Here is a 15,332-nt window from a genome sequence, read left to right as displayed (position 1 = left end):
CACTAGAGCTAATCCCACGCCCTGTGCCTTATCTTCTATACTGGCTCAATGATTGGCTCTCAAGACTAATGGGTCCCACTGGCCAATGTGGTGCATGTAGGCAGAGAGCTTCTCTGCTAAGCTCAGTGTTGGACTTGTGCCTTGATCCAAACTTCCTTAGGCCACAGAGGGAAGCACTAAGGAAGCCCAAGGTTTGAAGGAACACTGGACTAGGGAGACAGGAACCCAGGTTCTCAGTGCTAGCTTGGACATTATTAAATCACTGTGGGATAGGACAAATTGTTTAACTTCTCTATACTTTAGTTTTGAAATATTATGAAGTATTATATCCTTGCTGAGCTCAAACGCTGATGCAAAGTTGGGCAGTATAAGAGTAACCTAGGGCTGTCATGACAAAGCACCACACTGGGTGATGTAAAACAACAGAATTTTTTGTCTCACATTCCTGGAGGCTAGAAGCCCTAAATCAAAGTGTCAGTAGAGCCATGCTCCCTCTGAATGTTCTAGGGAAATACTGTTCCCATACCTCTCCCTAGCTTCTGGTAGTTGATGGCAATCCTTGGCATTCCTTGGCTTATAGAGGCATCACTCTAATGTCTGCCTTCACATGAAATTTTCCCCTGTGTATCACTGAGTCAAAATTTCCCTCATGGTATAAGGACATCAGCCATTAGACCTTATTTCCAAATAAGGTCACATTCACATATACAAGGTGTTAGGAATGAAGGTGTTTTTTTGTTTGTTTGTTTTATGAAGGGCACAATTTAACTTGCAACAGGTGATGTCTAATGAATTAAGGACCAGGGTGCAGTTGCAAGAGTTGACTCATACAAGAGAGGAATAGGGACTAATGAAGAAAAGCTTTGGCATTAAAGCATCTTGAGCCAAAGGGACACGTGGAATGGTCCAAATGTTGTGAGTCTCCCAGCTGAGTTCCTTGACCAGTCAGGGTTATGTGGAAAAGGAAGATTGAAAGAAAAGTTGAAAGAGCACTTTCATAAAGGGTCTTGTGAAAATTTGGCTTGCGTAACAAAAATTGCAATACAGAATGAGGAAGAGAGCATTCTCTGAATCACTGTAGAAATTCTCTGGCTCAGAACAAAGGGGACAAAGCACTTAATAAATATCTATTTAGTTTAACCTCAGCATTATTTCTACCTTCTTGTAGCATCAGCACCTCATATTTCTTTGAGGGAGCCACCCTTCCCATACTCTCAGTCTGTGAGGCTTGGTGAGCCTTTTTCCTCCGGTGGTGGTCACATGCCTGGGACTTGGCCAATTAGAATGACTGGGTCAGGGTTAGCATATGACACAAAGCAGCCAATGAGATTCATGACTCTTCCCAGAAGCATTAAGGAAGACATGTTTTTCTACTTTACCTATTATCTAAAATCAAAATTAATTTTTTTTTCTTTTTCATGGTAAGAATTTTAAAGATTTACTCTCTTAGCAACTTTAAACTGAATACAATATTTTTGATTATACTCATAATGCTGTACATTGGATCCTCAGAACTTACTAACCTTATAATTCGAAGTTTGGACCCTTTGATCAACATCTCCCCATCTTCTCCACCAGCCAGACCCTGGCAACCACCATTTTACTCTCTGTTACTATAATTTCAGGGTTTTTTAAGAATCTACTTATAAGCGAGATCACACAAGATTTGTCTTTTTTCTGTATGACTTGTAACACTTTGTATAATCTCCTAAACTTTCTTACATGTTGTCACAATGGCAGGATTTCCTTCTTTTTATGGCTAAATAATATTCCTATATACTCACTCATATATGTGTGTGTGTGTGTGTGTGTGTGTGTGTGTGTATGTGTGTATCACATTTCCTTTATACATTTATGCATTAGTAGTCGCTTGGTCTTTACTTTTACTTTATTATTGTGGATAACACTGCAATGAACATGTCAGTACAGACAGTAGATCTTAAAAGTTCTTCCCACAGGATAAAGGTAACTATGTGAGGTGATGGATATACTAACTAACCTTATTGTGGCAATCGTTTTGCTATATACATTTATATCAAATCAGTATGGTGTATACCTTAAAATTACACAATATTATATGTCAATTGTATTTCAATGAAGCTAGACAAAATTAATTGATCATAAAAATAAGATCCCATCCTTTATAATGCACTATACTGTTTTATTACAATGTTTTGGAGGGAAAAAATTCCTCCACATAAAATGTACACACCAATTTTGAGACATAATTACATCTAGAAACCTGAAGTCTGGAAAGAATAAATAAATAAACAAACATTGAAAAAGAGAGAGAGAGAGAAAAGCCCAGAGGCACAGGTGTGTGAACTTGGACATGCACGTGGATGCATGTGAGAAATCTGGGAATTGATGAAGTGTGGGTTTTCTTTTTTTTATGTTCATTTATTTTTGAGAGACAGAGCATGATCACAGGACGGGCAGAGAGAGGGGAAGAGAGGATCTGAAGGGGGCTCTGTGCTGACAGCAGTGAGTCTGATGCAGGGCTCAAACTCACGGTTAATGAGTTAACTGACGTTAACTCACGTCAGATCATGACCTGAGCCAAAGTCAGATGCTCAACCAACTGAGCCACCCAGGTGCCCTCTGAAATGTGGGTTTTCAAATGGACACAGAATTAAGCTGAGAGTACCAAGTTTATAGCATCAAGCACTTGGCCATGTATTCTTTCTTTATATGACAGCTAGGATTAGTGCTTAGCAAACACAACTTAAATTTTGGGAGCTCATTTTTTTTTTTCTCAGAAAAAGAAGTATTTCCTTTTTATTGCTATTTAGGGGCTATAATATCAATACAAACTGAAGGGTTAATGAAAGAAAAGTCAAGGCATCACTAAAAATGAACTTTGGAAGATGAAGATGTGTATATAACAGCAAAGTAAAGGAAACAAGATTACAGAGACCTACAAAATTAAATACACCCATAAAGTTTGAAGATTTCACTTTAAGCCCAAGGACATCAAAAAGCAAACAACATGCATAAATGCCCCTCGTGAAAATCTGAAATAGAACATCAAAGTCAGCATGTGGAAATCTGAAAATAAATAGATATGCACAACAGTTGTTTCCTGATGTGGTTACAGAAATCATGTCTAATTTCTTCAGTATAACCATTACACATACAAAACATTGTTAGATCCTATTTGAGTGATAGTCATTTCACAGCTAGGAGCCTAACCGGAAGGTCAATAAAGGTCAGATTCTTGCTCCATAGAAATCTCCCCAACGGCCTCCCTAATAACTGAATGCTGTCAGGCTTGAGCTAGTTATCTGCATTTTACAAACAAATATTGTCTTAAGCAGGCTTAATCGGCTACTTAGCTACCAGAATAATTGTGTGTACATTGGAAGTAAATGAATTGTGTGTACAAAGGAAGTAAATGAAGCACACACAAACAAGACACTCACCTTTTCTCCCCTGAGGATCGTGGCAGTTTTCATGGATGCACAGGCCCCAGGCAGACCAGGAAGATACTATACAGTTGGTAGAGCAGGGGATATTGCAGAGCTGAGAGGCTGGGGGGGCAGGTCCCAGACATAATGTCTTTTTCACAGGTCTAGAGACTAAAAAACAGAAAAAAAATAATGAACTGTGTCACTTTCTAAAATTATTATTATTATCTTAAGTTAATCTATTTACTTTGAGAGAGAGAGAGAGAGAGAGAGAGAGGGCAGGGGAGGGGCAGAGAAAGAAGGAGAGAGAGAATCCCAAGCAGACTCTGCATGGTCAGTGCAGTCTGATGATGGGCTTGAACTCACAAACCATGAAGTCATGACCTGAGCTGATATCAAGAGTCAGGCACCTATCCGACTGAGTCACCTGGGCACCCACATTCTAGAATTACTAATGTCTTTATTTGTGTGCCTACCTTGCCCACATGGTTCAATAGTATATAGAAACAAAACATAAACACTCTCCCATACTTGTTGCTTAGCTCTTTGCCATTAGCATTTTGGGTGAAAAAAGGTAAAAAGATATATATGGCACAAAGGGCATTCACTGAGTTTCCTGCTTCACAGAGTATTCCCTGGGAATTCAAGAGAGGACTGGAAATATAGATACAAATTATCTAGAGTTATGATTTAAACAAATTAAATGGCTTTGTGAAGTTTCAAGATGAGTCTATCTCCACTATAGAAATGACTGAGTTTCTGCAAAAAAATCAAAATCAAACCTCTGAGGTGGCGTGTTTAGCATAACTAATCTACTCCCCTGAGGGGTGGAGCTCTCAAAGACATAGCAGAAAAATGGTTCTTCGGAAAGAAGAAAAATCAGGATCTGTGGCTGCAGAATTAGCCCCTCAAAGTCAGTTTCATTAGTGAGGCTATCCAGAAGCACAAAGAATGTCTGAGAAGCCATGGGTAGATGCCAAACCAGGAGGCTTCCAGCCCTTCTTTGTGCACCTGCACCCAGAGTGTGCCCAGAACTGGGTCACTTCAGGATGCAGTGACCATCTGGCCATGAGTGGCATTCACCAAGTGACTTTTCCATGCAGATCCATTCTGGGCACCATGAAAATACACAGAAAATGAAAAAGATGAGCTCCTGATATTAGTTAGGATACAAATGACACAATAAAAGAATAGCCAAATGCATAACAAGCCTTGGACAGAGTGATCTCACACTAAGGTGGTTTTGGAGCAATTCAGAGTTTGTGAACAAATGGTTTAAGTTCAGACAGTTTTATCTTATGAAATGACTTGTACTACTGTCTAAATATTTCCCATATGTCATGTCCTCCAGTTAAGCAGATTAAAAGTGCTTCAAAGACAAAGACGGGTGTGACAGGACTGGGTGGTAAATCACACTATCTACTTTGCTTCTTCACTCTTTACATGGATGTGAATTCAATGTGGTAAAGACAGCAAGAAATCACATCTTGGACCAGCAGAAACTTGAACATAAATGAAAACAACAGCAAAATTTAAAATAGTGTTTTCTAGAAGTTGTGTGTTTTCTAGAAGTTCCCATGGGGAAAGATGTGTTTCCAACGAACAGTGGGGCAGCTTCAGGTGCTTATGAAGGTGAACAGGAAAAACAAGTTCGTGAACAAAAATAAGAATGCTTTGTTTCTGACTAAGTCTTGTATATTTGACCAAAAGGATGTGACCTGACTTAAAATAAAAGACAAGGGCAAAGCAACATGGCCAATGTAAATGTCAAAGATCACAAGCCATGTGGAGGAGGTGAGGATAGGAAGAGAGAACAAAACTGGGGTCAATCGCTATGTTACTGGGAAGGCTGAGCAGAGGTGGTGATCAAACAGAGATTCGGTTGGCCAGAATGACAGTGAGATGGAAGGTTAGAGTGACCAGGAATAGAACGTACCTATGACACTGGTGCATTGTGGATAAAGAAGAATCTCAGTATACTTCAATAAAATGAAAAAGAGAGAGAAAGAGAGAGAAAAGAAGGCCAGCCACCACCACCACCACCACCACCACCACCACCACCCCTTTAAGTTGGGTAAGGGGTCTGTGATTCCTTTCCCAGGGGTGAGCAAGAGAAAACACACAAGATTGCCATTCACTGACTACATCATGCATTCATTCTAAAACCATCAGTACCCACTTTAAATCATACCCTCTTGGATGGTGTCTGCTTTCAAGGAGCTCTCAATCAAGAAGGGTAAGTCAAGTAGCACATTAGCGAAATTGATGGAAAGTGATGCTTCAGAGCGTTGCAGGAATGGAAAGCTGCACACCCAGAGGTCTTAAGACAGAAATGCCTTTGGGTCTGGGCCTGTGCTTGTTATCATATGTTCTCACAAACTCAAATGTTACTCTCCCCCCAAAAAAAAACCTAAGTAGTGATGGTAAAGGAAGTGGGGCTGTAAACTAATTAATCTAGTTATTTAACGCACATTTACAGTGCATGCCAGGCACTGGTTACAAACATCAATTCATTTAACCTGCATAACTTTGAGATATATATTATTACTATTTCAAGTTTAAAAATGGAGAATCCAGGGGCGCCTGGGTGACTCAGTCGGTTAAGCATCCAACTTTGGCTCAGGTCATGATCTCATGGTTCATGGATTCGAGCCTCACTTTGGGCTCTGTGCTGGCAGCTCAGAGCCTGGAGCCTGCTTTGGATTTTGTGTCTCCCTCTCTGCCTCTCCCCGACTCACACTCTGTCTCTCTCTCAAAAATAAATAAACATTATTTTTTTTTAAATGGAGAATCTGCAACACAGAAATGTTTACTCACTTGCCCACAATCTTAGTCAGTTGCAGAGCTGAGATGGGGATCTCAGGCAGCCTGGCTCCAGAGTCTGTGCTCTTAATCACTGCACTATGTGGCCTCATCATAGGATATTCAACGTACACTCATAAGTACCTACGATGTGTCAACACTGTATTAGGTGCTGAAACCAGAAGAGTGAGTAAAACAGACAAGGTCTCTGTCCCCATGGAACTCATATTTCTGTGTGAGTTAATACTAATCATACATGAATCCATGAGACCCAACAACAAGACTAGAAAGCTATTACTGCTACTTCTCTTTTCCTTTGTCTTACTACAACACCAGACAGTCTTTAGGTGTCTGGTGATCAATGCTTAGAAGATACCCCAACTTCTTAGCTCCAAGACCCAGGAGGCATGTGCTGCTACAACTTTTTTGAGGTTGAGCCCTGCAGCTGAAACTAATCAATCTACCACTGCAGCACCTACACCCAGAGGAGACCTTCACTAATATCATTAGAAGCTCCTGAATGTCTGTGTAATAAGTAAGCTTTCATATTGGCAGTACAACTGGAAAGAGACTGGGAATTTGTCCTATGTCAAAGACATTGTTTTTATAGATCATTATGTTTATCTTACATGTTTTTGGAGAGCTTTAAGAATGTTTGGGAGGTATGGGGTTAAGTCACCCCAGGTCCCCTTTGGTAAATACTTAACTGTCAATCAGTTGACTGCTGGATATTAGCGATAAGGGTATGCCTAAGATTTGGAAGCAGGGAGGGACATAGTATGCAAGAGAGGAGCTGGAGGGAGTGGGGTTCCCTGGAGACTATTAAGTGACAAAATTATGAGGCCCAGGGGTGGAAATGAGGCCATTTGTCAGAACACTCGTGCCTTTTTAGCACCTACTGTTTTGACAGACAGTAGATCTTAATCCATACAGATAAATTATCCCAGTCCCAGGCAACATGTCTAAGATGCTTCATCTGAGCATTGAATCAATGTACTTGGGCCAACCTATCTGTATCTCAGACCCTCTGGGCAACATTTGTTCTGGAAATAAATCATAAGCAAGTCACAAAGCACTTACCAGTTTCAGACCACTTAGGTAGTTTTCTCCCTAAGAACAGCAAACAGAGAATATTTCTATACCTATTGACTATTTAGACCTAGAAGAAAGCTTTAGAGCTAATTTAGTTTAATTCATCAATTTTACCAAAAAACTGAGACATTAAGTAGTCTTTACCAAAGACATTAGGTAGTTAGCAAATTCAGGCAGAGCAGAACCTGAGCCTTGTCTCAGGTGGTTGACTCACCTCTACCTGTCCCTGTTGGATTTCCTTCCATGGAATGGAGCCATCAGACAGGACACACAAGGTTGCTTCTACTAAGGATATTTTGTTTATGAATCACAGTGACTACAATGGAGGCAGTCAGTGACACAACAGATCCAAGATTTCCATGAAGTCTGCAGGCTCACTATAACCTTTTAAATAAAATCCAAAACCTTCTCCTACTTCATCACTATTTTTTTTTACTTCATCACTATTTTTAAACTCCTCCAAATCCTTGTCCATTCCTCCCCCACCAAGCAAGAGGTAGTGAGACCAAACTTTGGTCCACTTCAAAATATTGTTTACTTCTTTTATTTGTGGCTATTCACATTGTAATAAAATAATCTTGGGAGGTGGGTAGGATGTGAAAGTAAGATGGGCCACCTGAATTTGGATGGTTTATGCACTTTACTTGGCCAAACTCCAGCCATGATGTCTGTAGCAAGAATTGTGGTCTTTCCACCCATGTGAAATCCTTTCTCTGGATATACTGACTGAAACAACTTACTTCTCTTTACCAATTCTGTCTTCTCAGATGCAATGAATCCCTGCTCTAATCAGTGCAGGTCTGTACTTGTCTCTCTTGTACCAGATGCCTTTTAGACCATGTCACCTTGATGCCTTCTGCCATTCATTCCTGTGTTGACCAACTGCCTGACTAGATAAGCAATTACCCAAGGTCTTACAGTCTATTTAGGTTTTGTAGGCAGCAAAGTTAGTCCCTATAAAGACTTCTCATGGTCACAAAGTATTAAAGAGCCAAAATAATTTTCAACTCAGAAATTGAGATTGCTACATAGTGGTAGCTTTCCAAGTGCTATTACAATATTATAAGTGATTGTACATATGCAACAGTCAATTAATACTTTGAATATTTTGGTGCCTAACCTGGCATTTTTCCTTTGCAATAAGAAATTACTAAATTGACCTGACTAAGAGAAATTTGAAAGTCTGCTACTAATGATTGCAAAGTTGTCTTAAATAATGAATTGTTCCATGAACAGAATGCTAATTAATAAGAGGGAAAATAAGCTGGGTAGCTGATATGTTTAATTTTTAAAAATAAACACACACAGAACTGTTCTTAATTCTGGAAATGTACAAAGTTCATGATTTTCTTAATGACAAGGTGATTTCAGATGAGCATACAAATTCAATCAAAACGATTTGTAATTAAGAAGAAAAATGCCTGTTGTGACATTAGCATATGACTGCCATTGTAAAGAAAAATGGGTACCTTCACATTTTATTTTTTGAAACTAAATCAAGCTCTAATCTGAACTAATTTGAATTAGCACAGAAATAAGTTGGCAAAGATTCAATACGAGTATATTATCCCCCACCCCTACTGATGACCATTTTGTAAGATCTAAATATCAACACCTCTTAATTCCTCAAGAAGAGACTGAACTGAAATTGCAAAATAATATTTAATTAATTATAACTAATAACCTAGTACCCTTTAATTTGCAAAAATGAGTTATATTTGCTTAAAGTAAAAAGAGCTATCACAGGATCCAGTGGCATTTTCTTGTTTTTTTAATATATCTATTAATGGATGAAATAAAGTCAGTCTTTGAAAATTCAGAAGGTGTTTGAGGTAATTCTGCCATGGCATAATGGAGCTCACCTTTCTTTCTTCACAGAAAGAAGTGTCTTAAAGATGGTCAAGGAATTAGTCACAAGATACTGTTTTTTTTTTTTTTCCTACTATTTTCAAGGAGGTGGAGATGAAAAGAAACTAGAGGTGATGCTTGCTACTTCCTGGGAACCCTTGAAACCTGGACTGTTTTGCTGCTTTTTATCTTAGGGATAGCAAAGTCCTCCTGCAAACAATTTATTCCATCTACAGTTGATTTTACGTAAGATACTTGATTTCTAGAATGACATAAGCCTTCAGGAAGAAGCTAGACAAAAAAGTCATATTCATTTCAATTTTCCAAATCAAATGCAGGCACTGTAAACCCCAAAGGGAATTTTCACTTAAAGCTCAGAATCCCCTCATTCCATGGGCTCCCAAGAACAACCATAATAGAAACAGCAATTGCTAAGATTTAATTCAAAACTAATGAAAGAGCCTACTTATGTAAAAATGCTGCTTTCTAAATGATTTTTGAGAAACAATATTGCCTCTGACATATTCATTTAGGGAGTATACTGACTTGGCAGAAATTCAATCCACCTTACTGCTAAAATAAATAGGCCTCTTCTACAGACTGAAGGAGTCAAACGGTTGAAGGGGAAAGATAAATAATATTACAATTTTAACCAGAAAGCTATTTTCCTTCAAGAAGCTTCATGTATTATTTCAATTGCCTTTTGCCACTGGGATTTGCAAAATAATGGATCATTCTTTTAACTTAGTGGATGGAATAAAAGCAATCTGTCTTCTAGCACTTATAGGCAGCTTAAAGAATTAAATCACATCTCATCCTATTATACCTAATAAAGCTTAATTTTAGCCATATTGTGACTCTCTTGGCAAACTTCTGTGCAATACAATTTGGCAGGAAGATGCATGTGTATGTACTGTGAATTTAATATCTAAAAATAATTCCAGCAATTAGAAATAATTACATGAAATGTGAGCACATATCAGAGAGTTTTCCAAATTTCATTCATTTCATAAAGCCACTCAGAAAATGCCTAGTGATTTCCTTAATGCTACAGAGTAAAAACACTATAGGTGAAGATGGAAAACAAGATTCAGAATACAAATGAAGGCAAAATAAATGAGGTAGCTGTACAATTTCGGAAAGTAATCAGAATCAATATCAAATAATTACATAATATCAGGCCTTTGGCCTGATATTCATATATTTCTATTATCGTATATTCTCTCTATTCCTCTTCTGAGAATTTCTTTCTAATTGTTTTTCAGCCTTTTAGCTCGCACCTAAAAGTAAGGTATAGAAAGAGTGGAAGGAGCAAAAGCTGACCTAAATGGCATCTTTCACAGCGTACAAAGTTAAAAATACCATTATTGATGAGAGAGGATAGAAAGGAGATCAATGAAAGGTGGGGAAGTGGTCAGGCAAGGAGAAAAAGTGAAAAGGCAGAGAGGCAGGTAAGAGGAAGAATTTCGCAGGATGTCAGTGGCATAAGTATGCAACATGGGGAAAATACAGCTTTTAAAAGGGTTTTCATGCAAAAGTCCTCCTCATACTCACAGATTTGAAACCTGGAGTTCATCTTCCCATAGAACCAATGGGAAGAGCTGAATAAGAAAAGTGTTCCCAGGAATGACCATAAATGCCTATTTTACGGATTAAGGTTAGTAATAATAGCCTAATACACACTGGTAACCTACTTGGTTGTAGGCGCTGTGCAACGGACTTACATGCAACTTCTCATTCATTCATCATGATCATTGGAAGTAAGTATCATTATCATTTCCATTCTGTAGATGACATACCTGAGGATAAATTATTTGTCCAAAATGACAAAGCTAATAAGTGACCAACACAGGTCCAGGGTTCTTAAAAGCCCCTATTCTCTAATACTACACTATACTATGATTTTGTATTTGTAATAAAAATTATGATAGAAAAACCCCTGCTGTAACAGTAATAATTGATCAGGAAAATAAACAGATGAATATTCTGTCCACTTCCCAAAATTTCTGAAGTGAGATAAAATAGAAAAAAAAAAAACAATGTAATTTAAAAATATCAATAGTAAAGACCAAACCTCAAGAAAGGAAAGTGTTGTTAAAGGAAGATGAGGAGTTAGGTAGGTATTTCTCATGTGATTCTGAAAGGTAAAGATTTGAGGGAGGGGATGAAATTAGACTATGACTATTTTCATCCTAAAACTTAGGTTTAGGGCCATCCCTAAGGAATTACAATGAGTTCACAAGATTTCTTAAAGAGAAACGATGCCCAAAGAAACCATTAAGGCAGCTGAAGAGTGAAACCAGTGAAGAGTAGCAAATGTGTGCCCAGCTCACCTTCCACTGGGTACACACAGTATCCCTAGCACAGTCCTCTCTCTTTATCACCATATCCAACCCAGCAACTGAGAAAGGGCAGAGGTGACAGCAGGGTGCCCTAAGTCCACTGGGCAAAAACCTGGTCAGAAGAGGATGTTTTGAGAAATAAAAGAAAAAAAAAAAACATAGTTGAGATACAGAAGTCTCAGAGGAAGAAAAGGGAGCAGGAAGATCTGGTAAGGAGGGTGAGAAGGAGACAGCAGAAAGCAGAGCTGAGTCTCCCAGACTTCAGAACTGTCACAAGATGCCCAATTAGTTCCCCAGAAGCAAGCAAGGTGGACCTTTGTCTGTGTGGGTTTAGAAGGTGGGTATTTCAACCTGGATGTAACTGAATGGAAACTTATAATAATGGTAACCAGAAGGGGAAATCCATATTCTCTGAGGCAACACAAATCTCTAAAAACAGTATCACAAACTCCAAAGCTCCAAGAGCTCTTAAAGCTCTTAAAAAAAAAGAGAGAGAGAAGAAAAGAAAAGAAAAGAAAAGAAAAGAAAAGAAAAGAAAAGAAAAGAAAAGAAAAGAAAAAGAAGGGAAAATATGTGGTACTTATTTTAGAAGGCCAGGAGACGAACTCTTTGTCTCTAAAATAAATATGCACACTGTCCTGTTTTTAAAGGAAGGGATACTGAAGGCCTCACTGTACCTGATATCCTTGTTAGCATATGCTACTTTATATTTGCAAATCATTTTAGACTGAACAAGTTAATTCAACTTCAAAGGAAGGCTCGTGGGATTCACCAGGTCCCTAAGTAGTGATACGAATGAGACACCGCATAATAATTTTTAAAAGGCAGAACAGTTCATTCTTTTGTGTGAGGAACTGCATTATACATTTTTGAAGCAAAACAAAACTTTCAAACCAAAACCTCTGCATTGCAAAGCTGGATGAAAGCTCCTTCCTCCCAGGCCTATTCAAGCATCACAAGTCCTATACTACATAGCTAGCTCTTCATTAGGTCAAGGCCAACATTGTAAATTAGTAGCTTTCAACCTGCCTAACCCAACAGAGCCTAACACAGTCCCAACTCAGAAACACTGGGTCAAAATTGGTAAAGGGGTAGCAGAGAGTACAGTAAAAATTTATATCTTCAAAAATCTTTTTAATTAGCAGGTTGGGGAATCAGTACTCTAAATAATTTATGGAGTACCATTAAAAAAAAACCAATTGGCAAATATGATTATTTTTAAAAAAGCATTACACTGAGAATCTACTGCTATGTGGATCGGGTAAATTTCTTAGCATGTGAGCTTCTGTAAAATATAAGGACTAGCCAATGCTTCTCACGTTTGTTACATTCTATCCTTCCTAAGGAGCCTTTTGTAAACACATTTTCCCTAAAGGCTCTTCCCTCCCCCATGGCATTTTCACACCACAAATATACTGTGTATATGTATATGCTTTATATATAAAAAGTGTAAGATTTTTTTTTACATTCCATGAACCAATTTTTGTCCCCTTGGGGGAGGTATCATCCCCCACTGGGAATGAATGGAGTAGAACACATACTGAACTTAAACTGAGTGCTGACCAATTTACAAATGTATTCTGATTTAATTAGCAAAAGGTTGTGTTGAAGTCAGTACTACTAGCATGTTCAGTTACCGGTGAGACAAATGAATGTGTAAAAGTATGCTCAAGTTTTGGGGACGCCTGGGTGGGGACGCTGGTTGAGAGTCCGATTTCGGCTCAGGTCATGATCTCATCCTCTGTGGGTTTGAGCCCCTCGTTGGGCTCTGTGCTGACAGACTGGAGCCTGGAGCCGGCTTCAGATTCTGTGTCTCCATCTCTCTCTGCTCCTCCTCTGCTCACGCTCTATCTCACAAAAATAAATAATAATGTTTAAAAAATTAAAAAAATAAATAAATAGTCTCAAGCTTCAGTAATCAGTATACCCGCAGAGGCAGGACTTGAACCCAGCCAGTGTGATTCTGGTTTGCTCTCTTCAACACCATATTAGACTCTTCCAGCTCAAGGCTCTAAATCCAAACCTATTGGATTCATCACACATTTCCATGGCTCCAGGCTAGAGTCTATCTTTTTAATTTGACTACAGTGCTTCTAAATACCTGTGTTTTTCTTGAAGTTGGAGTCTATATGCTGATATTTTCATTGCAATAAGCGAGAGATAATTCTATTAACCAATAAGGTATGCTATTTTCTGATGCATTCAGAGAATACAGACAATTTTAAATAGCCGATATGTTGCATAATTGTATTTATTTATATATTTTTTGCTTAAATACTAATCATATTATTAAAAACTGCCTTAAGAAGTTGCATTTTTGGGGGGTGCCTGGGTGGCTCAGTCAGTTAAGCATCCGACTTTGGCTCAGGTCATGATCTCACGGTTTGTGAGTTCCAGCCCCGCACTGGGCTCTGTGCTGACAGCTCAGAGCCTGGAGCCTGCTTCAGATTCTGTTCTCCCTGTCTCTGCCCCTCCCCTGCTTTCTCTCCGTCTCTCCCAATAACAAATAAAACATTTAAAAAAAATTTAAGTTGCATTTTTTATACATTTTTATATCAAAATTTTATATATTTTTATGTATTTTTTTACATTTCCATACATCATCACAGCAACATAGGCTATGAGATCAAAAGACAGTGATTTATGTTTTAAAACATTATAACTGTCTTCTATGAAGTCTTAATTTGAGAGAGAAAGCACTGAATAATTATTCAATTTAAAAATGCAGTTAGTTGATTTTATATTAAAAGCAGCATGGATGGAGCTTCTGGGTGGCTCCGTCAGTTAAGCATCTGACTCTTGGTTTCAGCTCAGGATATGATCTCGCAGTTTCATGGGCTTGAACCCTGAGTCGGGCTCTACACTGGCAGCATAGAGCCTGCTTGGGATTCTCTGTCTCCTCTCTCTCTGACCCTCTCCCACTCATGCTGTCTCTGTCTCTCTCAAATATAAATAAACTTAAACAAATTTTTTTTTTAAAAAGCAGCATGGATGTATTCATAGGTTCCTAAATTCAACTAAACATTGACTCTTAAAGGGTTATTACCTATTTTCAAAATCACAGATTTTTCAAAATAATACAGATTTTTTTACTACATAAAAAGAGATGTGGTTACATGCAGCAATCATTAAATTTTTTTTTGGTATTTACATTTTGTTAATTCAGGTGCTCTAACAAACACTGTGTGGTTCAACCTAAATGAAGCCTAAAGGTAAGACATGTTTGTTATGACTATTATTTGGGAGGAGGGGAACACTGAAAGAATAGTAGGGGTTGTTCAGAAAATTTTCAGACCTTTGGTAGCTCAAAACCCTTAAAGTAGTGAACATAGCACAAAATTCAGGGAGCCTTCAGGAGCTCTCTCCATGGGAGATTACAGAGAATCTGGAAGTACCTCACCTGAAGACCAGCACTACCTACCCAAAATCATCTTGCTTCCAATCTAACTCAACAGAATCCAAACAGGACACACACTCACAACACCACCATTTCCACTCTCTGACATATTACTTGTCCTGAGACAAAAGATAAGACCACATCTTCTAGTAGTAGAAGTAACCAATTTTGTCCTCTTGACTTAATATTGATTGTCAATTAATTATATAAGACACCTTTCATCTAGAATTATTTTCTTAATTTTATATTTGTAATGATCATATGTATATGTATATATATACATACATATGCATGTATATACACACATGTGTGTATATATATATACATATGTATATATACACATGTGTGTATATATATATACATATATATATATACACATATATATATATGTTGCTACATTTTTAGAGAAGAGACTTCTCATTTTTTTTTCCTGAGTTGACACTC

At 38.1% G+C, this 15,332-nt stretch overlaps 1 protein-coding gene across 5 annotated transcripts in view; it reads right to left on the bottom strand.

Annotated features, from left to right (window-relative positions):
* The window catches only part of THSD7B (thrombospondin type 1 domain containing 7B), a 1,494,436-nt gene that overhangs the window by 489,626 nt on the left and 989,478 nt on the right, over positions 1–15,332 (bottom strand). For all 5 annotated transcript variants that reach the window (XM_086718478.1, XM_086718480.1, XM_086718479.1 and 2 more), the window contains one exon: positions 3,423–3,578. In XM_086718478.1, the coding sequence (XP_086574604.1) occupies positions 3,423–3,578 (156 nt within the window). The remainder of the gene's footprint in view (positions 1–3,422; positions 3,579–15,332) is intronic.

Source organism: Puma concolor, chromosome C1 (genome assembly GCF_028749965.1).
Source record: "Puma concolor isolate L17-30 chromosome C1, mPumCon1.1.hap2, whole genome shotgun sequence".
Lineage (NCBI taxonomy): Eukaryota > Metazoa > Chordata > Mammalia > Carnivora > Felidae > Puma > Puma concolor.
Note: the sequence above shows the minus strand (reverse complement) of the source record. Positions and strands in the feature narration are given on the sequence as shown.